The sequence below is a fragment of the Rhincodon typus genome, chromosome 40 (genome assembly GCF_021869965.1).
Source record: "Rhincodon typus isolate 14 chromosome 40, sRhiTyp1.1, whole genome shotgun sequence".
NCBI lineage: Eukaryota > Metazoa > Chordata > Chondrichthyes > Orectolobiformes > Rhincodontidae > Rhincodon > Rhincodon typus.
In genome coordinates this window covers 6493346-6518879 of record NC_063371.1, presented here as the reverse complement: position 1 = coordinate 6518879, position 25534 = coordinate 6493346, and the positions used below count along the sequence as shown (strand labels likewise).

Here is a 25534-nt window from a genome sequence, read left to right as displayed (position 1 = left end):
CTTTTGAAACATCAGCTGAGTAGGAAGGGGAATGAGAAACCAGGAATAATTATCAGTTCAGCATCTGTGATGTTAAAATCTGTGTCTTTGTGATCATGAGCTGATGGAAGGAGAGAATTCTACCACAATTGCTTGACAGTACAGCCGCAGTGAGCTTGCAGTATGGGTTATGCCAATGCGGCACATTGCAGTGCAGGATTGATCCATTCACTGTGGGTTGGTTCAGCATCGGAGAGGGTGTGCGTGTGTACAGTGTGCTGCTGAGCTCAGCTTAGAAACTTGCAGCCTCAAGTCAGATTGGTTGTGGGGACACTCTGCTCACTAAAATTAGCTATGAATCAGTTAGCAGAGGCTGTCTGTTCACCCCAGTCCCCACCCACTTGCAGCTCATGCTAGACAGCACTGCTCTTTACTTGTCTTGTCCTGCTGCCTACCATTTCTTTTAATTCAACCTCTCCACCCACATCACTGGAGAGAATAGTTGCAACACCCTCCACAGTCACTGTTTAGCATATGTTTTCTGCCCTTAATGACACTGTTTAATCATATTGTGATTGAAAACAAAATAAGTTAGCTGGGAAATTATAATTTGGAGTCTGACCAGCAAAAGTCAGAATCTCTGTTTGCATGAGCAAGCATGCTCAGTTTCCACCTCCTGTATTTATTGAGTTTATGTTTTGGGGAGGGCTTTTTTTTAAATGAAGCTTTAACCTGTCAGTTCCCTTCTCCACATAGCCCTCAGGCTGGCTGTAATCGAGAGGACAGCAAATAGACAATCAACTCCACGGTCGTGACGGAGGCCTGTCTCTGCATTGTTAACCCTCTTCACCCCACTCCCTCAAGCTACATGTGAACAGAAGGGAGCATTCTGAACTGTATCTTGATGCTCTGTTCTGATTCCCCTTCACCACCTTTCCTGTTCTCGGTGGAGATGTAGAAATGAGTTTAACCTTGGTTTTTATTCCTGCTAACTGCAGCCTGTTTCATATTTACAGGCTGTCAGAGTTTCGAGTGCCAGGGTAGGAAGTCACCCTGAGGAGTCAGATATGTTACATTTCACATTCGAGAAAGAGGAGTCAGTTATTTGGCCTCCTCAGCCAGCTCTGCCATTTGTTCAGATCATGCCTGAATTGATTTGGACGTCAACCCACTTTCCTGGCTACTCTGAATAGCCTTTAACTCCTTTGCAATTGAAGAAGCTGTTGAATTCTGCGGCAAAAATATTCTGTTCCTCCTTTCCACCACCTAGAATCATAGAATCCCTACAGTGTGGAAGCAGGCTATTCAGCACATCGAGCCCACGCTGACCCTCCGAAGAGTATCCTACCCAAACCCACCCACCACCCTATCCCTGCATTTCCCATGGCTAACACACCTAACCTGCACATCCCTGGACACTATGGACAATTTTGCATGGCCATCCATGCTAACCTGCACATCTTAGGACTGTGGGAGGGAACCGGAGCACCCAGAGGAAACCCACGCAAATGTGGTGAGAATGCGCAAACTCCATATAGCCAGTCGCCTGAGGGTGGAATTGAACCTAGGACCCTGGCGCTGTGAGGCAGCATTGCTAACCGCTGAGCTACTGTGCTGCCCGAAATCTGTGGCACTGTCATTATTTCTTGTTGTGGTCTGCATGAAACTCTGGAAGGTGAACAATCTCCAAGAATTGCTGGTTTAAATGGCCACTGGGACCAGCAAGGCTCTTTGAACTGACCTTCAGCTTGGAGTCAAGACCTTCAAAAGATCAAATTGAAGTGTTTAAGACAGAGCTGAGAATTACCATACTTTAGAATTGGGTGAACAAAATCTTCTAGCTGTGTGTGTTTTGAGAGCTGGTGTGTAGCTTTAGATAGTGATAAACCCAGTGGGAACCAGTGTTTGCAAAGAGATAAGGTTCAAGATAAAAACAACAGATGATTATGCTTGATGCTTGTTGAAGTCTCTGTTCCTGTCCCAAGTTCAAGGATTGTTGGTACAGCAGCGCTGGACATGACTTGAAATATATTTATTGAATTGCACTGAGTGGCATGCTTTTTGATAATTGGAGTGTTGTGTGTAACATCTCTTGGCATTGTGAAGCTAAAACCTTCCCGCTTTGTGACTGGTAATCATGTTATTAGGTGCAAACAAGTAGTTTGTGTCTGGGAGTACACTTTGTGAACAAAATTGACAGTAACTATGACATTGTGTGTATACTGAGGTGTAAAAGTTCTTGAACAGTCACTTGACCATGGTTGGTTAAGTTGGAGTTGAATATTTAGATTTTACCTCCTCTCATTGCTTCAGAAATTGCTGATTCCCACCTCTCTGTCCTGGACCATGTAACATTGATTTTGGACAAATTGAGATTGGGTTTGTGAGTAATCATTCTAAAATGTGGATGTGAGTGGCATGACTCGATGTAGGTGTGTCTGTCGGCTGGGACTGTGGTTTCCAAGCCTAAAAGGACGTGCTTTTTCGCAAGACAGTTTGGAATGACCGAAGATTGCAAAAGATGCTCTAAAGTTGACTTGCCGCTTTCCTGTACAGGAGCTTGTTGAGCAGTCCAAGAAAATAACTGAAAAGGCAATTGCCTGTTTTTACAGTCACAATCAATTTGGGACATATTTGGATCTCGCAGTCTGCTGAAGCTGTGCTGCAACAATTGCTGGACGATGTGCAAATGAAAACTTGGTCATGAACCGAGGTGAGGAGCCAAGGGTTTTGAGTCAGTGTGAGGTTTTTTTAACTTGGATAATCTGGCAGGTGCAGCAGTAGGTTGCTGCTCTGCTAGGCAGTTGTTGTTGAGAACAGCCACTGCCCACAATGCAGCATGGACTTGGTCTTACCATGAGGTCCAATGCTGCCTCATGCAGTGCAGCTGTACCTTTGTGATGCTTCCTCCATGTGTTTCATGCAGGACAGCTGCACACGGTCCGGGATACAAAAGCGACTGACCTCTTACTGTCTGGTATTTGTGATGGTGAGGAGGATGAAAAATCTGGAAAGGGGACAATGTGAGCATGTGATACATGCATGTGTGTGTCTGTGTATTTATAACATTACTGGTAGTAATGCATAAGAACTGGATTTGATAGCATAAACCACATGATCAGGGATCACCGTTTAACAGGGAATCGACCTCCAGCCTAAATCTGATATACTGGGATAGGAACATTGCCAGCTCCATCCCAACTCTCCCCTTTTGCCTCAATTACAAATGCTGCTCCCTCTTCTTCGGCTCCGTAGAAATTCACTGAAATTTATTCTCATCTTCACTCACTGGCCGATCTCACGATGAACTTTGGGCTTCACACAGTTCAGTCTGCCCAAACCTGATTATGTGCATATGGATTTTTTACAACAATATTCTGGGGCAGAGTTGAAGAGTAAGGTCCCCAGACTGATGAACTTCCTCACCCTGCAAGGGCATGAATGCATCATCTGAAAGGCAGGATCCCTGATTTTGCAGTGACACTCCTGCCCTACTTCCCCGGAGTTTGAGCCATTGTTTTGCAGTCTGGTGTGACTGACAGGACAAATTCGACTCACCAGGCCAAAGTTGCTAGTTCTATCGTCAGCATCATCAGATTTGTATGCTTGAGCTGATTGTAGTCAGTTGTATGCTGAGTTTTAGTTCTTAGTTTTCCCATCCTGCATCTTGTCAGCGATTCACAGTTTGTTTTGTACCCAGTGCATGGGTAAGCTGCTGTTCCAATGAGCAAGCTTCCAATACAGCATCCTTGATACCAACATATTAGCAGTCTGCCATTTTTTTTACACTGCTATTTCAGAGCCTTGTCTTTGGAGTGAGAATGTGCCACATTGTTTGGAATTGTACAGTGCACAGTAAAAGTGTCTGTAACCTGGATAGTGCAGGGATATTTTTAGCAATCAGAATATAATCAGACATTTCCCAAGAGTTTATTTTTAACCTGATTATCATGGGGAGCAAACTGTTTGACAGGCTTGACAGTATTGGATTGCTGCACACAGTATTGATATCCATAAGCCAGTCAGGCTGGGTATCAGGCAGTGAACTGGTTCATGGTTGTGCTGCTTTAACTACTGCTGTCAGTGCTATTTCTGCAATGTAAACCGAATATCGAGCAAGTTGGAAATATGGACAGCTCAAAGTTTGCAATGCGATCTGTGATGTAGTGAAGCATTCTTCAGCTAACCACACAGTGCCTCATGTTCCAATTCTAAATCAGCACTTAATGGCCTCTCCTTCTTGTTGGCCTTCACTTTTCCTTCTTATATTTCCATTCCTACATCCCACACTGACTCTTGCCACCACCCACCCTCTGCATTTCCTCTCCTCTTCCTGCCTTCCTTTGTTCTCCCTTGTCTATCGCATTGATTCCTTTCTCTCTTGACTGCACAATCTATGATTCATACTCCCTGTTCTTAGTGCATGCACCTGGAATTGTTCATGTCATTTCATGTCTTATTGCTGTGCGAATATTGTATTCTCTGCAGTGTATCTATTTCTCTATCCACTGGTTGTCATAATGAATGAATGAATGACTTTGGCATGGTAGTGGTCGAGGCCCAGGCAGTTGGATCGCGGGATAGAAAAGTGGATAAAAATTTCACGTGGAGTCAAGAATACAATTCTGGTCCAAGAGCAGAGCAGTATTTCAGTTTACTGCAGTGAAGAGTCAGCACAGATAAAGGATGCTCCCTCTTGCAGGGCCTCGTTTATTTTGACTTCGAAACGTGATGTTTTCTGACTGATAACATTGGGATTTCCTGTGGTCTTAATCTGTTTTGTGACAAATAGCGATCAGTGAGCAGAGTTCCTCATTCGAAGTGGGCAGTTTGAAAAATTTCACAAAGCAGCAAGGCTCAGAAGGGCTGCAATCTGCCTAATCTCTTGTTGTTTTGCAAGGCCTGAAAATGACCTGTGCCTTGGTGAATCTGACACCCTCAGGTGTCCTGGTGTATTGGTCATAGCTGTGAGTGTGCGTGTGTGTGTTTGAGTCTGAGAGGGGGTGTGTGTGTGTGTGTGTGCGCGCGTGCGGGTGTGTGGGTCTGTGGGTCATCGGTTTCTGTGTGAAACATTGCAGTTCTGTTCAACTCTCATTTTCCTTTTTGGCCAACGTGCACGCAAGTGCAGTTTCAATCTGCGTGCTAGACCTGGTGGCTGAGCGGTTACGGTACTGGATGTTCAAGCCAGAAGTTGAACTTTCAAACGCTGCAGAGGCATGTTATTATGAATGACCATTTGGCATCTGAAGTAAAGGATCATGGAAGTTGTTGCGTTTGTTATGAAAACCCAACTTCTTCACCAGATGTCCTTTGTGGGAGCTGAACTTGCTTGCCTTTTCCTAATACAGCCAAATTACATAGCACTGGCCTCACACTCCCTTCTTAATGTCTGACGATATTGGGCAATGCATGATGCTTTTACTTGTATTTCCTTTATCCGTAGAATGAGATAACAGTCACCGCTGGCAAACTCTCTTCCCCAGCATCCATCTCTGGATATTTGTCCTATGTACGACCCTGGCTTGGGGTTGCTTTTTAAGCTGAGGCTAGAGGTGGGTTGGCGGGGAGGAGGGGTTTGCCTTCTGATTCTTCCAGCCCAGCTCTTACATTGTGCCAACCAATTGAGTCCATCCGGTGGGGTAAGGGCTCACTGAGCAAGTCACATATTTTCTGATCATGTAATCTTCGCAGCTCTGCTTTTTGTAAGTCTTTCGGAAATCCAACTGATACTGAAACTGGGGAGACTGTTGCTCATCTTGTCTTCTGCCATTTGCGCAAGCCTGTTTTGCATACGAATGCTCTCTGTTCGGGATGTAATGACCTGTTCTGAATGTGACTTCTGAACTGTCACATTTCTAACCTGACAAGTTTCATTGGTTTGAATGGAATAATTGATCATTGTCCAGAAAGAGCAGTTTTAATTTGATGGCAAATTCTGTCAAATCAAGGGCATGTGTCTCTACATCAGTTGCCTTTCCTTTACGCAGCTCCCAAAAAACACCACTGCCTGAACTAACAAGCGATTATTGTGTTTTTAAGTTGTGTTTCGTAGCTGTCCCTTAAAAAGTACAGTTGGGCACAATTTCTTTTAGACGAGCAGACTCCTATTCTGGAAGTAAATCACATTTTCTGTTCACCGAATTGTCAACGTAACTTGGGCCGTTATTTTGCATTTTTACTGTCTTGGCAGGCCTGGTTAAAATTGCAGCTAAGTAATTTTCATCCTGGCTTGTTTTAAAGATTCCTGGTTGTTTAATGGATCATCTTAATCATCTGCCAGCTGAACTTTTCTTCTTCTGCTTCATTTGTTTACCTGATAATTTGGTTTCCTGTTGCAGAGGATTATGCATTTCAAAAGAAAACAGCAAGCATTAATGCTTTATTTTAACCTCAGTTCCATGGGAGTAAAGAGGATGTCAGCTGGTAGAATTCTTGAGAGGGACTCAAGCGTGTGGAACTGTGATTCTTGACCATATGCACTCTGGTGCCAGAGTTTCTGCAGCACCACAGCAACAAACTGTTCATTATTGGGTAGGTGAGGTAAGGGCTACAGAATCCAGGGAACAAGAGCTTGCACAACGTGTTTGAGGCGTCCTTTGATCCAGGGCACTCAATTCTTTATCAGGGCCTATATTCATTGCAGTTAAGAAGAATAAAAGGTGATCTTATTGAAACATGTAAGAGCATCCCAACCAGGCACACTCCCCCACCCCAGCCCCACGTGGGGCTTTTAGCATGCTTAACCCATCTAACCTGCACATCACAGGTCAATACGGCACTGTTTTTACTGTGGCTGATCCACCAAACCTGCACGTCTTTGGACTGTAGGTGGGAACCGGAGCACCCGGAGGAAACCCACACAGATACGGGGACAATGTACAAGCACCACAGATAGTCGCCCAAGGCTGGAATCGAACTTGTGTCCCTGGTGCAGTGAGGCAGCAGTGCTAACCACCATGCCACCCTGCTTGATGGACTGAATGGCCGTCTCCTCTTCCTGTTTATTGTTTTCTTACTGTGAATCAAAAGTTGACATAATGCAGCCAAAAGCCCAGTCAATGGTGTGGGTTTGAAGGAAAGTCTTGAAAGTGGAGAGGTTGAGAGACTGGAGGTAACCGAAGGCATGGCCGTCAGTGTTGGAATACCAAAACCCAGCTCTGTTCGTGAGGCCAGATTTGGCGGGCCACAGATTTCTTGGACTATCCAGCACCATCAGTTATATTCCCACTGCAGTTTCTTGTAAATCTTGCAAGAATGGTGGTTTTTTATTTATCAGTTTGGAGGAATGCCCTCAGTTGACTGTATTTGTGTATTTTGAAGAGTTTAAACAGATGGGGATTGTGGCACGCATATGTGTACTTATCTGTTGAGAGAATCAAGTGAACTATGAGTTGATCCAAAGAAACCAAGAGGTTCAGAATTGTTGGACGGGGTCCGTGCAAATCTGAACAATGTGCTTGTGCAGGCACGTTCTCACGGCTGTACGTTGACTCTCTGGATCAGTTGAGTAATTGGGCGCCGCAGGTACAATTTTGTCCATCACAAGCTTTGTTCTCAACCTCAATGCAAATGATAATCAAATAAAGGCATTAACATTTAACTCGATTGAAAGGTTCCAGTAAATAGGTCGACTTGGTGCTGTTTGGGATGGTTTTTGTGACATCATTCATCCCCGAAAACCTCTGTGAATCTTTCATGTTGTGCATGATTTGATGGAGTGTTGTTGACATCCAGTCTGTGAAGGTTAATTAAATCCTGCTTGAAATGAAATTCCGGCTGTGTTCTTTCAGTTGTTACGAAGCTTGATGAGTTGACGCTGCGGGAGTCTGGTCTTGCAGTGAGCTAACATGCCACTTGTCGAGCTTTCCAGCGGAAAGTCTGCCCTTTTTGGTTTTTTCTCATTAGCTCTCGTTGTCTTTTCCTGCTTGTCCTCTCTTGCATGTATCCTCAACCAAAGTAACAAATTGGCAACAATCCCCAGAAAGCTTGGTGATGCCTGTGAGGGTAAGCTGAGCTACTTGTTGTGTGGGATTGACCCTTCCATGACCGTTTGAGCAGGAGCATTGTTCATATGTAAGTTCAGGTGCAATGTGAGCCTCATGACTCTTTCTGGTGCCAGTCTGCATCTCCTTCTGTCAACAGTTCTAGCCCAACCGTCCTCATTGAGCTGAGAGCCCACTCTCAGGAGATGACTGTACCTAGCTAGCCCCCACCTGAGGGCCTTGCCGTTCAGGACTGGCAATGGAAGCCATCAGCAACACTGATCTGGGAAGCTGCTCCTAAAAGGCTGCACGCACAGTCTGAAACTGAGACCTGGATGGTTTCCCGGTAGCTGTTGAAGTGATTTTACATGTTGCTGCCTCTCCTCCACTTCGCCTGATGTTGCTGCACCAGCGACTCTCAGGAAATTTAAAAATAGTTCTGACTAACATGTCCTGCGGGAAACCTTCATCGAGGAGAGCATGAAATCTGAAAGAGAAGTGATCAAAAACGAAATCCCTTCATCTTTGGAGTCACTGGTTCAGGGTCTGTGACCTGTACATCTCTGTTGGACTTCTCCAGTCTGGTTGCAGATATCACGTTGCTCTTTGCCCCGTCATTATCTTGTCTTGTCCCTCTGACACAGAGTGACAATGTCTTGGATCATTGGATAATCCAAGCTACACCCCTCACTGGTGCAGTAAATCAACAAGTACCTTAACCAAGATCCAGAGAGTGGATTCTGCAGTGCTCACCGACATCTGTTCACTTATAGCACTTTGAAAGCATGTACTATAGCTGATGCTCATGACATGCTGAGAATTGCAGTAATTCGCATATGCTGCCAGTTTAATACCTTCCTCGATTCGTACTTAAGTAGTGTCTTATCACAACATCAACAAATTATATTAATGTACTCCCATTCATATCGTCCGATGTTCCCAAGGTGTACAACCATGTTCCAAACTAAGTGTGACACTGAGACACAGAAGCGGAGAGAAGAAGGTGAATTTTAAGTAGCACCTTTATAAAGGAGAAATTTAGACAAGGAGGGAGTTCCAGAGCTACAGCCCCAGGCAGTTGAAAACAATGCTGTCAGTAAGTGCATTTAAAAGCACACGTGCAAAAGACCAAAATTGCATCAACCCAGTATTCCCAGGATTAGGGCTCAAAGTTGGTGAGCGTGATGGGGAATGCTGACCAATGCATGGACGATAGGCATTTTCTCCTTCATAATGTTGCCTCAAGCTGTCTAGACCCTTACACCTTCCTCATGGCTGAGAGTCAAATTTTGTCAGTTCACAATATTGTTTATGATAAAGCTCTTTTACAGATGCAAGTGTTTTATTTTTGTTTGATGTTTGAAGAGCAAGTTTTTCTGAAATTGAGAGGATGTCAGCCCTATTGATGAGAAAGTTTGCAGGCCAAAATATGGACGAAAGTGTTCGACAGATCTATGGTGGATTTAACAGCTGAAACTCATCAGTGCTCAGCACGCAGGATTAATTGCATTGACCGTCTCAGATTAATCGAGAAAACCGTATTAAAGCATCCGATGAAATGGTGATTGTGGGGTGAGATAAGGCAGAGTTTAACATCTGCAGTTTTGTGCTGATCATCTTAACTGTATTCCAAAAGATTTTGTTTATGGTGGCAGGGCAACTTGGAAGATTTTTGATGATTGAATCAAGATCATTTGAGATTTTGCTAAACAAGCATAAATTGTTGACGTTAGTCTACTTAAGAGGCATATTACAGAGGAAACTCAGCACATTCTTTTTGGCTTATTGGGCAGGTGTGCTACTTGGTCTGACACTGACACATAAGAAACCATGTTCGTCGCTAGTCAGGGACCACCAGAAAACGGTTCAGGGCAGGACTGGAATTTGTATGTGTTCGAGCTAAGCGTGGGTCAGTCACATGATCACTGACTGCTGAATGGGGGACTGTTTGTTTGTGTAAATCTGAAGCCCAGTGTTAGACAGCAACAGTTGTAGAATGAGTAATCTATTTCACTTTGGTGGAAGTGTGATGTTCATAAAGTGGAGGTTAGTATGTGTTTTTATTTGCGCATTTTTCTGAATAATGACTAATTTTTAGTGCAAGGTGCCTATTTGTCTGGAAGTGAGCTATGTGTCAGCACGTGGTCTGTCTAGCCTCATTTACATATGAGTGCTGGAATACTCCCATCTCGCCTCCAACAGATAATGAATAAAAATTGGAATTGCTTCATTTCACTTAGCCTTGCCTCTTGCCACCACCAGGAAATTGGGAGGTTTACTCTAAAAGATGCAACACCTGCCCACACACCACCTCCCTCACCTCCATTCAGAGCCCGAAACAGTACTGCTGTGTGCAACACAGTTTCACCTGCATCTCCTCCAACCTAGTCTATTGCATCCTTGCTCCTGATGTGGTCTTCTCTACGTCAGTGAGACAAAACGTAGACTAGGTAACCGTTTTGCTGAGCATCTTCGCCTGGCCCGTAACGGCCAACCTAACTTCTCGGTTATCGCCCATCTCAACTCCCTGCCCCACTCCCCCTCCAACATGTTCCTTCTTGGCCTCCTCCAGCATCGCAGCGAGTTGCAACGCAGATTTGAAGAACAACACCTTACCTTCCGCCTGGGGACTCTACAGCCCGGAGGACTCAACATTGAGTTCTCCAATTTCAAATAACCTTGCCACCCATCCCCTGGCTCCCCTTCCAGCCCCACCTCCTCCCTTCCATTCTACCTTCTGAACCTCCCTTCCAGCCACCAACCGGATTCATCCATCCTGTCGACCAACCGGATCTTACCTACAACCAGTGTCCACCTGTCACCACCATTCCGCCTTCCCCCCCCCAACTCCTTTTCTGCAGCTCCCTCTACCCCGATATCCAGTCCTGAAAAAGGATAATACCTGAAACACTGACTGCTCCTCTCCTGCAGATGCTGCCTGACTTGCTGTGTTCTTCCAGTCTCCTGTTTGTCTACCTTGGATTCCAGCGTCTGCAGTTTTTTTTTGTCTCCACCTGAGGTTTACTTTTTTCAACAGTAAGTTGGAGGAAAACGACAGGCCCCACTTTCCTCTGAGTCTGCCCTGTGGGCCAACATTGAAAACAAGTTGGTCAGGATGCAGCCAGTTGAATCTCAGCTGTTCATCTGGTCATATGAATAGGAGCAGGAGAAGGCAGTTTGGTTTCTCAATGCTACACTGTCACTCAAGCAGATCATATCTGATCAGATTGTGTATTCACCAAACCGTATAACTTAAGACTCCCTTGTTAGTCAAGAATGCTACTCCTGCCACCTATAAAAATATTCACTGGCTGTGCAAACTCTGCTGTTTGGGGAGATGAGTTCCAAACTCTTGCAACATTTGGAACGAAATAAATTCTTCTTATCTGGGCGGATGTGGATAGCTTATAAATTGTGTCTCCTAGTTCTAGTCTCGTGGCAAAGCAGTTCACATTGTGGAAAGCCTCATATTTTCTCATGTCTCATCTTTTCTGTTGTAAGAGTCTGTTTACTGTCATTTAGTCACACGTTCACGTTGAAGAGGAATCCGGGCTGTTCAGTAATGCATTTTTTTTTCTCTTGTCTTTGTGCTCGTCCCTTGAAAAGGAGAACTTTGAGACAGTGGCTTCTCAAGAGTCAGAACATGGGATAAATAACATTTACATACAGTGTGGAGCTGGAGGAGCTCAGCAGGCTATAGGTAGCATCAGAGGAGCAGGAAAATTGACGTTTCGGGTTGGGACCTTTCTTTGGTTTTTCTGAAACGTTAGCTTTCCTGCTCCTCTGATGCTGCCTGTACTGCTGTGCTCCTCCAGCTCCGAACTGTGTTGTCTCTGACTCCAGCATCTACAGTTCTTGCTATCTCTGAACATTTAAATACTTTTGGTTCAACGAACATACAAGGAAGTAAAGGGATTAAATCCAGATGCACGTGACGTCACTCACATTTTGTTCTGAAAATACAAATACTATTATTTTCTGTTTTTGTTCCATAAGATTTAAGAATTCATTCAAATTCCACCAAACTAAAATAATGACCTCAAATTCAGTCTTTTTGGTTGGGTAGGATTTGCAAAGAATTGGATGTTATCCTTGATTTTGCATTTGTTCCTTCCACGTTTCCGAGCTGACTTGCAGTTGAGTATGGTTTAAAGGCTAGATAGTGTCGACAGCATGGAAGAAATTGGAGTAGAATGCCAAGTTGATGGTTTTTAGACAAGTGTGTCTAGGTGCTCCTCTTCCAGTCTTGTTAGCATGGTAGAGTTGAGGCATTCAGAGCATTCACAAGGGTTAAACCAGAACTCCCTTGCAAATATTGGATGTAAATTGTGATCATTCAAAGCCTGTTGTCCCTTTTTGCAACATGAATCAGGCACATCAGAAGACGAAGAAGTGAAAATTTCCACTGAAATGAGATCCTTGAGTGATTTGATTTTCAAAAATAAGGGGGTCTTTCATTCAAGATGGCGATTGCAATGACTTGTTTTACACTGAGGGTTTAGTATCTGTAGAGCTGTTCTGGCCATTGAGCAGTGGAGGAAGGGTCATGCAGCATGTTGAAGGCAGAGGTATACTTGTACTGAGCAAGGGATTCAAAGGTTATTAGGGACAGGTGGGAATGTGGGTTGAGGTCACTGTCAAATGAGACATGATCACAGAGAACAGTAGAGCAAGCTTTGGAAGCGGGTGTCAATGGCCAAGTCCTCCTAATTAGTTTTTTTGTATTTCCCAAAATTTAGTGGTTGTGAATGGTAACCACTGTTGTGATGCAGGAAAACACAGTGGCCAGTTTGTATGTGGAACGTTCTATCAACAGTGAATAGCTGAAACTGTTTGTCATGCTTTTTGAAGGATGGTAACAGCCCAGGACACGGAAAAGAACTGTCCTCTTCTAAAAGACAATAGAAACATCTCTTGAGATAGTAGGAACTGCAGATGCTGGAGAATCTGAGATAACCAGGTGTAGAGCTGGGTGAACACAGCAGGCCAAGCAGCATCATAGGATCAGGAAAGCTGACGTTTCGGGCCTAGACCCTTCATCAGAAATTATAGATAATTATACATAATGTACAGCAGTGAAATGCCATTCAGCCTGGCAGCCTTTGGTATTTTTTAATCTGCACATGAGCCTCCTCCTGCCCTTTTAGAAACATAGAAATTGAGAGCAGGAGGAGGCCATTTGGCCCATTAGCATGATCATGGCTGATCTTCTAACTCTGAATCTTGTTCCCACTTTCGTCCTTTAACGTACAGCAACCTTTGTTTTAACCAGCAGTCTTGATAAACTAGCAAAAATTACATAGGTCAAATGTAGCGATCTACCATAATGTCCAAGTATTTGTGCTGTAAATAAAGAATAATAGTGATGTGGATACCCCCCTGCATTACGTTTCTAATCCTCAGAGGTATTTCCGCTGTAAAGTGTGTTTCGTTAATGCAAATTGGCTGTGACACTGTTTGGATAACGTGAACTTTCTACTGTACAGTAAAGCGATTTCCCGACAACGTGACTTTCTATTTCACAAGGTCACACAAGAACACAAATGTCGTGTTATAGGAGAACTATCTGTACTGAGTGATTGTATGTTGATTTCAGGAGGTGCGTTGGTGTTCTTACAGAGATTTTTTTGAGGTTTGTTGGTGTCTCAAAGTTCAGTTGAAATTTCTGAAGAAGGGTCCCGACCCGAAACGTCAGCTTTCCTGCTGCCTGATCTGCTGTGTTCCTCCAGCATCACCCCTTGTTATCTCAGACTCCAGCATTGGCAGTTCTTGGGCTATCTGGTACCATAGGTGTTGGTTACTAAAATGTTTGCTGTTTAAAGTATTGTACCCTTTTATACCTTTAGCCCTAAGAACTATTTCTAATTCATAGAATCCTTCAGTGTGAAAAAAGGCCATTCAGCCCATCCAGTGACCCTGCAAAGACTATCCCACCCAGACCAACCGTACCTCTGTAACCCTGCATTGACAATGGCTAAGCCCCATAACCTGCACATGCCTTGACACTATGAGCAATTTAGCATGGCCAAATCAGGTAACGTGCACATCTTTGGACTGTGGGACGAAACCAGGGCACCCAACGAAAAATCCATGCAGATACAGGGACAATGTGCTGACTGCACACAGACAGCCACCCAAAGCTGGACGTGAACCTGGGTTCCTGACGCCATGAGGCAACAGTGCTGCCCACTGAGACCCCATACTGCCCTAGCCACTGTGCGCCCCCCCCCCACCAATTCCTTCTTGAGACATGTAATGTTTTGGCTTCGATCACGTTCTGTGGCAAAGAATTCCACAGGCTCACGACTCTCTGTATGAAGAAATTTCTCCTCATCTCAGACCTGCATTGCTCACTCTGTATCTTTTAAGGGTGACCCCTGGTTCTGGATTCCCCAGTTAGCAGGAGCATCCTTCCTGTATTTCGCCTGTCTGGGCCTGTTGGATTTTTATAGGTTTCTATAAGACATGCACCATACCCCTTCCCCCTTCCCCAAATATCCTCACCCTCCACTCTTCTTAACTCCAGTAAATATGGACCAAATCGATCCACTGTTTTGTCATATATCTGCTGCTGCAGGAATCAATCTTGTAAACCTTTCTTTTCTGAACCAATCTGCATCATCTGCTATTCCTTTCTCCTTTGTACTTACCTTGCTTACCCTTAGGCCATGGCTTCACTTTCTCAACGTACTGCAATTTCTGATTTCAATCTACTAGCTCACGAACTCTTGAACTATGAGTACCTTTCACTCCTTGGGTATTTTCCAAAGTGTTGCTTGGTCAACCTAGAACTAAGACCCTCCATCGGAGTCGGGATGTTTTTGTTTGTAATGAAAGATTGAGGGTACAGGCTGGAATAATGATATCCGTAAGTAATCTTAAGTGCAGGCACATCAGGCTGTCATGACCCTCATCAGCTGATCTCCTGTAACTACAGAATAACATCATTCAAACAAGAAGCTGGGCCACTGAAGCCATTTTAATGCATATTTGTGGCATCCTTTTGGGACTCGCATCAAGAAAATACAGTGAGCTGATTTCACAATGTTTAAGTTGGCATCATCACAAGATTCACTGACGTAAAAAAGATGTGGATAGTTTCATGTGGAAAACATTCACATTTTTTAACATTGCAACATTTGCCACAGAATTGATTGTTATCATGCAGGGCTGCATAACATTGTGAAACTGCGTGTTAAATTAAAAGCTATGTATCATAAAACCCTTGCAAACAATTGAAAAGGCTTCTCACAGCACTGTCCTATGAGGTTCGAAGATCGGATCAGCGAGCATGAAGCTAAAATTGGAAGAAACTTGTTGACCTTTTTAAGTTGTGAATTCAGGATACCTGGAAGCATTTTGCAACCAGTAAATGACTTTTGATTTGTCAGATTTATGGGACTGGACAGCTAGTTGCTCAGGTCCATGGGGTCCTCTGTTAAACATCTCACCTGAAAGCTGGCACCTCTGCCGCTGCAGTACTCCCTTAGTACAGCAGTGAAACATTAGCATCAGCATGTTTTTACTGCTCCTTATTTCTCGAACCTCCTTCATATCTATAACTACTGCCCACCTTGTCTATTTCTCTGATGGGGGCTGGTTTGATAGGTGCCTTCCTTCCAATCATGTAGCACTTTTTCAGGACTGTACCACCATTTCTTTTCGATATATTTTCTAACCAGCCTATTCAGAAAGGTTATTACACACTGCAGGTGGGACTTCTACTTGGGCTTCCTGGTTCAGAGGTCTGGAAATTACCACTGCACCACAAGAGCCCATGCTGGCCCACATTAAAGAGATCCGTTTGAAGCCTGATTGTAAACAAAACCTTCACAAAAGGGATTCGGACAAAATCAAAAGATTGCAGATGTTGGAAGCGTGTAATTTCAAAAAAAAACAAAATATTTGGCACAACAGACCACATCTATGGAGGGAGAAACAGACAATGTTTCACATCTCTGCCTTTGTGTCACTTGGTGAGAACAGCAGTTCAAGGAATGTTGAATATTTAAGAGACAGTTATAATGGTATGCTCCAAAGTGAAGGTGAAATTTCACTTTGAATCCAAGTGAATTCATGAGAGCTGGAGCCATTTGCTAAGCAGGGCAAGAATTTGCTTTGATAAGTAATCAAAAACAGCACAATGCAATAAGGTTAGGGAGGGTAAAGCAGTCTAAACAAAATCCTATCAGAGAGAAGAATAGTGCACTCAAGGTAGCACTGCTGGAAGAGACCCAGTGCTGAGTTATACACTAATAGAAATGCAAAGTGCTGCAGCTGTTGGAAATCTGAAATAAAAACAAAAAATGTTTTGAAACACTGAACAGACACGGCAGCACCTGTGGAGAGGGAAACAGGATTGATATTTAGTATGTGACCTTCAACAGAACGTTTGGTGCTGAAGTAAAGCTCGAGGCCTGAAACTTCAACTCGACGTTGTCGCAGATTCTCCCACAACAGGTTTGGACCTATGTACTGATTGCAAAATCCCAGAACACAACTTGAACAGACCCCTGTTTCTCAGAATACATGTTTCATGTGTGAGTTGAACTGTCTGTTTGAATAGTGTCGAAACAGTGAAAAGAAGCAGACTTAGATTTAAGTAGTACCTTTCACTACTGGAGGTTGTGAAATGCTGCGCAGCCAGTACAGAACTGCTGAAATCTAATCACTGTTAGACTGTCAAATCACTAATCAATGTGGGAGCAACATGAATTCTGTGCAGAGGATTTGTTTTAACTGTCTGCATCACGAAGCATACTGCTTAAAGCTGCAGTTTTCATGATTTGGACTTGATTTTTATTTCACACAATCTTCTGAATGATTAAATATTTGCTAACAGTGCGCCCTGAATCTTCTGTTTATTGAGCATTATGTAATTTGAGTGCACCCTCTTTTCATTCACTCAGTTCCTCTCTCAGAGACATGAAGCACAAAAGAGACTGTTCAGCCAATTTAGCCTCACTGATCGATTGAGTCTTAACTTGCATTTGTACTTTAAGATGGAGATCTTAAATCTTTAAGATGGAGATGCGGCCCAAGGTGCTTTCACTGAGATATGAAGAAAGATGGTTTAAATGGGGTAATGACAAATTTGATCAACTGAATGCTGACTGCAAGATGGTCACATTTCAGTTGAGATTGGGGAAGATTATAGAATCCCGACTTTGCAGAGAGAAGCCATTTGGCCTATTGAGTCTGCACTGACTCTGAGCATCCCACCCAGACCCACCCTCACTGCCCTACTCCCGTAACCCACATTTAACATGGCTAATCTACAGAGCGTACACATCCATGGACACTACAGAGTAATTCAGCTGAGCCAATCCACCTAATCTACACATCTTTGGATGGCAGCTGGTGGCATAGTGGCCTTCTCACTGGAGCTGGAATTCACAGGGCCCAGGTTAAAGACTTGGGTTCAAGTTCCACCACAGCAGCTTCAAGGTGGAAGTTACATTCAATTCTTAAGTGAGGAAAATGAAGCCACTTTGAGGGGTGACAACCATGATAGCCACCATGGAATTGGGTAATAACGATCTGGTTCACAGATCTTCCTTATGGATGGATATCTGCCATCCTTAGCCCACCATGTGCCACGACCCACAGTGATGTGCTTCACTCTTGCAACTTGCACAGTCAAGTGTGAGGAATTTGAAAAGAGAAAATGTCAAAAAAAAACACAATAGGCTCAAGAGCCAAAAGGTTAGCTCCTATTTTGGGTGGCAGTAGTCCGAACAAGTTCCAGAATAAAATAGCAACCTAAAGAGAGAAGTTGGGTTTTGTTGGACTAAAAATAACGTGGCATGTGGTTTTTTAAAAAATTCTTTCTTTCATCTGTTTACGAATGCATTTTTTGCTTTTCTTTTAATAGCCCTGTTTCTTCCTTAGTATTTCTCTGAGCAGCTTAAGTATTTGCAAGCATTTTTCAACTATTTCTTTTGCCGTCAAAAGCAAACAAATTTACAGTTAGTTTAGCACTGTTGCTGATGTTTTCAGAAATGCAAACTTCCTGCACTCCAATTCTCTGTTGATTTATTTATCTCTGTTCTCTTGCAGACCACCAGAAGTTAGAGAGGGAAGCTCGAATTTGTCGGTTGTTGAAACACTCCAATATTGGTGAGTAATGAGGCAGGAGCGTGAAATCTGTTCACACTGAATAGTTTCATGATTCGATGAGAAGTGACAAAATTCAGTTACAAGTCTGGCAGATGGCTGTGTATAGACATGTAAGTTAGCTTCTTGTCAGGAAAGCTTGGTTTAAGGAGCAGGATGCAACAAATGAAGAGGAAGAGATCTGCTGCCTTACCATAAGGGCAGAGATCTGGTTGGGTTCTCACAGTTGTTCTGGGTGCTCACCATTGTTGTGAATGGTTGCAATGCCAAGCGGATGGGAATCTACTCATTAATGTTCAAGCTGACACAGAGATGGCATGTGGAAGAAGTGCAGCATTCTTGGGATTCAACCAAGTAGGGGTCAATCCATGAGCAGGTATAAGCTGCAGGCATCCAGGTTCAAACTAATGACAGAGCTTGGTGTGTGTGTGTGTGTGTGTGTGTGTGTGTGTGTGTGTGTGTGTGTGTGGTGGTAGGAGAGAAAGGAACAGAGAATTACCAGCATTTAAACAGCACACCTTTTGCCTACCTGTGTCCAACAGCACTTTGCAACACTGATTGTGTCCTAATGGTAATTTATTGGCTGTAATGTAGGAATTTCCACAATGTGAACTCCTGTAAACAGTCAGGAAGGAGAAAAGAAGATAATTTTGTAATATTATTTGAGGCAAAAATATTGGTCGCAGTATTTGAGAAGAACTCTGCTTTTGTGATTCAGATCGTGCCTTGGGATGTTTGTCCATTCACCTAAAAGGGCAGGCAAGGCCTGATCAGAAGGATGGCACCTTCAGGAATGCAGCACTCCTTCATTTGGTGTATTAGTGAAAAGAAATTGATAACCTTCTGATTCCAAGTTCTCACTTCGCTTAGGTTGATAGGTCCTGGAGCAGGTCATGACACTGCAACTTGGACAGGAAATGTCAGAGGAAGTGCACCACAGGCAAGATGGTGGACTGCTGGGAGAACTAAAGTAATGTCTGAAGCGTTCCTGAGTAAATCCATTCTTGCAGTTATGTTTAGAAAAGCCAGTCTCAAATTAGAACTCCATGGAGAGTTGGAATGGCTTGAGGGCAGGAAGGTGTTCAGGTGAACTACAATACAGTCTGGGCTTAACAGGCATGAATTTTCAGAGACTATAGAAGAAGTTTTGAATACCACCGCTGATAAAACATTGGTGCGTATTTTCTCAAGCTGCAGCTTTTATGCACTCGGATTCTCCTTCACAGTGCATACACAGTTTCTGTGTGCTGACAGTTCCTGCCGTACATAAACAGCAATTGAAATAAATCAGGCCAGAATTATTTGGATTGCAGTGCACAAAATGATCCCCAGCTCTGAGGCAGGAGGAGAGATATGAACAAATAATGAGCAAGTTGTGTTGTCAAGGAAACGTGGCCATTTCAGAGCCTGCTTCTCGTGAGGGAATTTTTCGCATTGCTGTACCTTCCGCACAGAGGGAGGGCACAGCCGCATCCTTTTCAACAGCGTGGCACCAGGGCCTGAGGAAATGGCTTCTATTTTCTCATAATTGGCAGATTCACTTCAGAGGCAGAGCTTGAATCTGGACAGTGTGACTCACTCGGAACAGCCTTGCTTGCTGTAACATGAATGCTGGCACATTCACGTAGTTAAAAAGACAAGTTAATTCACAGAGAAGAGTGCACCACGCAACCACATCAAAGTCTCCGTCTTACAATCTCACTGAAAGAAAGTTGTCACCCTTTTCCTTTAGAAATTGTAATTTATTTCCAGTTCACTGTAACATTAGAACTCGTCCCAATTCAGAGGCGCGTACCCCACGTGTTGTGTTTGGGAAAAAGCACATCGAAAGGGGATGCAAAATCAGTGCTAGGTTTGCACCTGAAAACTGGCATGCAGGTTACTTCATGTTGGTACTGCCTATAACTGGGCTGGATTTTATTAATCTGGGTAGTTATTGTGTCAAGAACACAGTGTTTGTATCTGTGAAAGGAGACTGATTGATGATCTGTTTTCTTCTGTTCCATTTTCCTCTTTTGTGAATGGAAGATTGTGTTGCTGGGCAAGATTTTCTCAACAGAGGGTAGTGATTAGTGCATTTTCTCGAGAGTTTTAATCTCCCCTTTGTTAAAAATATAATACCTCTTCTGGCTTGTGATCAGATCATTACTGCTGTCATTGTGGCATCAACTCCACATTCCTGTCTCTACTCCCAGACCCTTTCACTCCCATGTTAGTCAAGAAACGGGCTATTTTTGCTTTTAAGATATTTAGCGACCCTGACTCCACTGCTCACTGGGCAAGTTGATTCTTCAGAATCATGACCATCAGAGAACCTTTCTCATTCTCTGTCTTAAATAGGAAACCATTTGTTTTCAAAATCTGTCTTTTTTTACCCACCCTGTCAAGTCCCCTCAGAATTTTATATATTTCGGGGGGGTCACTTGTTCTGCACTCGAAAAGATGCAGGGTTAATCTTTCCAACCTTTCCTGTTAAGTTCGTTCCCTTGTTCCAGGGCTCAGTTGAGTGATCCTTCGCTGAGTTGCTTCTAATTCAGTTATGTCCTTTCTTAAGTAAACAGTCCAAACTGTCCATAATACTAGATAGGCCGTCAACAACATCAAAACTTTATTCAAATATGGGGAAACACACTGCGACTTGAAGTGCTGGTGGCAAGAGCGGGAGCAAGCACCCCGAGGCGGCTGGCAGCGGGTGTGGGCAAAATGGAGCCCACTGTGGCCGGGCGCTTAGGGACTGTGGTGTTGACCTGTGTTTCTTTGTTTTTCTACTTGTTAGTCAGAAGGACTGTAATGGTGAACTTCTTAATTTGGTTTTCTTCATTTTTCTGCTTCGTACCAAGATTCTATACCGAGGTATCTTTGTACCTAAGATGGCACTGGAAGTGGCAACCTGTTAACTGCTCACCGTACTGGTGTGAGTACATGCAACAATAAAGCTAATTCAGTTCCATTTTGCATGTGCGACACAGGTATGTAACCTGTGCAGTGGCCATCGTGATCTTCCTTAGGAGAAAGAGTGCTTGGACTCGAGACAAATGCATGTCTGCAAGTAACAGTACTGTAGCCAAATTAACTGAAGATCACCATTAAAATAAAGGGCTATTTAACCACGTTTTTCATAAATAAAATATTTCCTGTGATTGGGAATGTTGCAAATTGAGTGGTTATCTTTGTGAGTTTGCATGCTATAGGTGTGAAAGGCTCCTGATGTTTGGAACAGTTAATAATACTGGAACAGAAGTATTTAAATAGCCCACGCTCAAGACCTGTATAGCTGTTGTCTGTGCTGTTGACAGCAGCTCGCCCCCACAGTTCTTTAAGAAACAAGCACACAACCCATTGGAGCTGTCCTTGCAAGATTCAGCTGTAATTTCATACTTGAGGTGATTAATAACATGCCAAATCTTTCAACACAATTTGACACTTTAAAGATTTCTCAACTTAATTCAAATTGTCTTATATATTCTGAAATGAAGCTCATTCTTCACATTTCAATATCTGTTTATTGTGCTATTATTTTGGAAACAAATGCCAATAATATTTTGAAATTTTAATGCACTGCTGGTGAAATAATGCTGTGCCCTTTTAAAATAAGTTTGAGAGTGACAGACTGAACTGACAGATGTTGGTGGGAACTCAATCTGTTCTCCTCAACTGGGTTTTGTACTGTCTGTGGGATTCTCACGACCGATACTTAGCTTGGCAATTGGATGGGTTGCAGGGTCTCTTTTCCTGTAAACTCTAGTCTTATAAACTACTGGCCCTCTGCTTCGGTCACAGTGACACTCGACAAAATAGCAGTGTCACTCATATATTTATATCACAGAATATTTTAGGGGAGATGGTGCTGTTGTGGTAAAGTCACTGAAATGGTCATCCAGAATGCCAAACACTAATATTCTGGGACATGGATTCAAATCCCTCCATGGCAGATGGCGACATTTGAATTCAAACATCAAGTATTAAAAGTGAAGGTGATCATGGAAACACTGTCGATTGCCATAAAAGACCCACCAAAAGACGGAAGCCTGTTCTTCTCACCTGGTCTCGCTGATGTGGGACTTGGAATGATGGAGTCTGGACTCCAGTTGACTGTTAACGGCACTCTGAAATGGTTTAGTGAGCCACCCGGCTTCAGACCTATTAGTAATGCTGCTGGCAATACCCATTTCCCATGAGCCAATAGTCAGAAAACAAAAATAATTTCTAGATGTACTGTACCTGACCCTTGCCCATTCGTTCCTGAAATTCCATGTGCTTGACTCGACTCTGACATATTGTTTCTTGTGACCCATTGCGCAGTCTCCTCAGTTGGCCCATTCATTCCAGAGACATATTGCACTATTTCCAGTTCAGACTCCTGCTTTCTTACCCCTGCTGCACAGAATTGGCTTTGACCTCCCCCTTGTTTCAATATGTTGCGATTGACGGTTGTGATTTGCTCATTCACGGTTAGGGCTTTGAGAAAAGAGAAACAGGGATTGATCAACTATTTACCAGTTGCAAACATCCTAGTGGGCTTGTTCTGTGTGCGCTTTGGGGCAGGTGTGTCCCTCCTTCTGGACCTCTGCCCAGTGAAGCCCCTTCCCACGTGCCATTGCCTGCTCCTACGTGTTCCCCTGCCTTCCCAGTGTTGGTTTCACAGACTGCACTCAGGGACCTGGGGAAATCCCTTTCCTTGTCTTGTGATCTGTTTGTTGTTTGAACTACCCGCAGTCAGAGCAATGAGTCATAGAGCTTTAAGGCACAGAAAGAGGCCCTTTGCCCATCGTGTCCATGGCAGACATCAAATGCCAATCTATTTATCCCAGTTTCCAGCACTTGGCCCGTAGCTTTGTGAACTTAGTTGCTTCAAGTGTTCAACTAAATTCATCTCAACCGTTGTGATGGTTCTTGCCTCTGTCAGGCACTGCATTCCGGATACTGTCTATCCTATGGATAAGAAAAATTCTTCCTGAAAACCCCTTTAAACCTCTGGCATTTCGCCTTGAATCTGTGCCCTGTTTACTTATCCCTGTAGTTGGGAAACATTTCTTCTTATCCACCCTATCTATGCCCCTCATAATTTTATACACTTCACCCAGGCCCTCCTGTGTGGTCGCTGCTGCTTTTGTCATTGATAGGACAGGAGGGGTGCTGGTCTTTGTCTGGCCAATAGCTCGCAGAAGCAGAACTCTTCCCAGAAACATGTAGACATCTCATCATTAGCCATTTCTGAGCTAAATCACCAAGTGATGTGGGCTTTAACCACTCCCACTGTGTCAAATTCCATCCTTCACCCTGTCAAGCTCTTGTTAGTTTAATCAAACTGTTTGGACATGTTCTGAAACACCTCTGGGGCAGGTGGACTTCACTTGAGACGTTCTGTCCCAGAACCAGGGAAGTGACCACTACTGCGGTATCACAGCATCCTGCACCCATAGAAACAGCTTGTCAGCATGTACCCTTGCAAAATTACACTTCAGTGAGGTTGCCCGTCCCGAGGAAGGGATTATCCAACAAGAACTAGAATGGGTCAAAGCTCTCCACTTCCAGTGCCAAAAGTATCATGGCACCCAGTCTGCGAGATGTGAAATGTTGGAAAGATCCTGAGCAAAATGAATTTGAGGAGCTCCAGCCAACTGTATTCCAACAGCAGATGATGACACATGTGTAGCAGCACTTGAAAGGAGGCTGTCCAAATCCTCCTACAATCCATGACTTGAAAGATTTGTGTCAGAAGCCAGCAAATCTTTTAACTTCAATGATTAGCCCAGACCCTTTTGTAAGTGACTTTTGGGGAGTGTATTCCAAACTGTTACAAGTCTGTATAACAAAATGGTACTTCCACATCTTGCCTCAGCTTGCTTTGGCCATCGCCTCAGCTTGCTTTGGCCATCACCTCAGCTCTATGACTCGTGATGAGCAAGCTTTCTGTTTTTGGAAAAATTCACTCCTTACTGATGACTAGAATAAGGCCACTATCTCGTGACGGATTATATAAAATCAACTTGGGAGGGCTTCAGAGCTTAGCCAAGCAATCCATGGCCACACAGGGTGGTTGCAGTAATATTTTTCCTTTACAAAACATCCTAAGGCCAGTTTGCTTGCTGTAAAAAAAAAAGATGCCCAGTCTCCCAGGGCCAGGATGTCTACCAGAAGCTGCTGCATTTCCTGCAGAGGTCTGTTCATTTAAGTAAATGAAGCAAGGATAGCAGCTGCTTGGATTTCGATAGCCCTTTTCACATGATGAAACATAACAAGGCACTTGGCTTGAATTTATCCAAGATGTTTTGCTACCAAACTGCAAAACAAGACATGGAAGATGACGAGTAGAATTTAAGAGTTGCTGGAAAGGATGTAACAGAGTAGAAGAAGATTGAGGGGCATTTTCAAGCTTGGAGTTGGGAGGAAGATGAGGATCTTGGCAGGGAGTGGGATGGGGAATCTGTGGGGTGGGTTTTCTCTTGGGAAATTTTTGAATGAATGTTCTTTTTGACAAAACAGTACCTTTCTCCATGCTGCCAAACACTGGTTCGTGACAGGGATGTTTTCAGTCTTAAAGTTGTGAACTATTTCCTCCAGTTTAGAATAGGGTAGGGAAGAAATGAATAATGCTTTCAAAGTCAAGACCTCTCATCAGTGTGCAACAAAAGTAAGGCATATGGAGTGAGATACATTTGAGACTGTCATAATTGCAAGGCCTATTGCATTTAGATGAGCAGTAAATTGTTAAATTTGGCCTTGACATCAGAAGAAATGCTTCAGTAGTCTTGATCCCCTCTGCTGTTGAACAGTTTTCCTCCAAAACTGAGTGAATGGTTGTTTGAAAATTGTCTTGTGAAACCTAGGATTTCTATTGTCAGACCTTTTTTAGTTGTGGGAGAGAATCCGTACAGGCCAGTTGATTGGGAAAAGTAAAGATTGGTACAGCGTAGAGCCAATCACTACGCTGTTGCTGGGCTGTGAGATAATGCCACAATGAAAACCTGCTGGAAAAAATTCAGCATGTCTGCCCAGAGAACAAGTGCTAACATTTTAGGTCAGGGATTTTTGCTCAGAAGTGGAAGATAGTAAAAGATGAACAGATTTTAAGCATGTGAGGGAGCCAGAGAAAAGATGTCAGGAGCGGAACATGACAAGAAAAAGTGCTTCATAGAGCAGAGGACAGGAGTGAATGAATGAAGGAATGAATGTTTTTTTTTATTGTCATGTGTATTTTACAGTGGAAAAAAAACAGTAAAATACAGTGAAAAGCTTCCACTGTCACCATGACCAGCATCATTTTGAAAAGTTTAAGAATAATTAAAGAAGTAAAAAGATAAAGTTTAAAGAGAGTCCATAACTCTTCAAGCAGCGCTGGACCCAAACAACATGAAATTCTCCGCTGAACCTACCTCAGTGACATAGCCTCTACCGATGTAGCAGCCGATGCCAGATTGTGTGCTCCCTACTGCTCCCCATCACCGCTCCCCCCC

The 25534-nt window shown here is 43.5% G+C and overlaps 1 protein-coding gene across 1 annotated transcript in view; it reads left to right on the top strand.

Moving 5' to 3' along the window:
• The window catches only part of LOC109912036 (calcium/calmodulin-dependent protein kinase type II subunit beta-like), a 229054-nt gene that overhangs the window by 58992 nt on the left and 144528 nt on the right, over positions 1 to 25534 (top strand). Inside the window, exon 3 of the mRNA XM_048618507.1 lies at positions 18021 to 18080. Coding sequence (XP_048474464.1) covers positions 18021 to 18080 — 60 coding nt within the window. The remainder of the gene's footprint in view (positions 1 to 18020; positions 18081 to 25534) is intronic.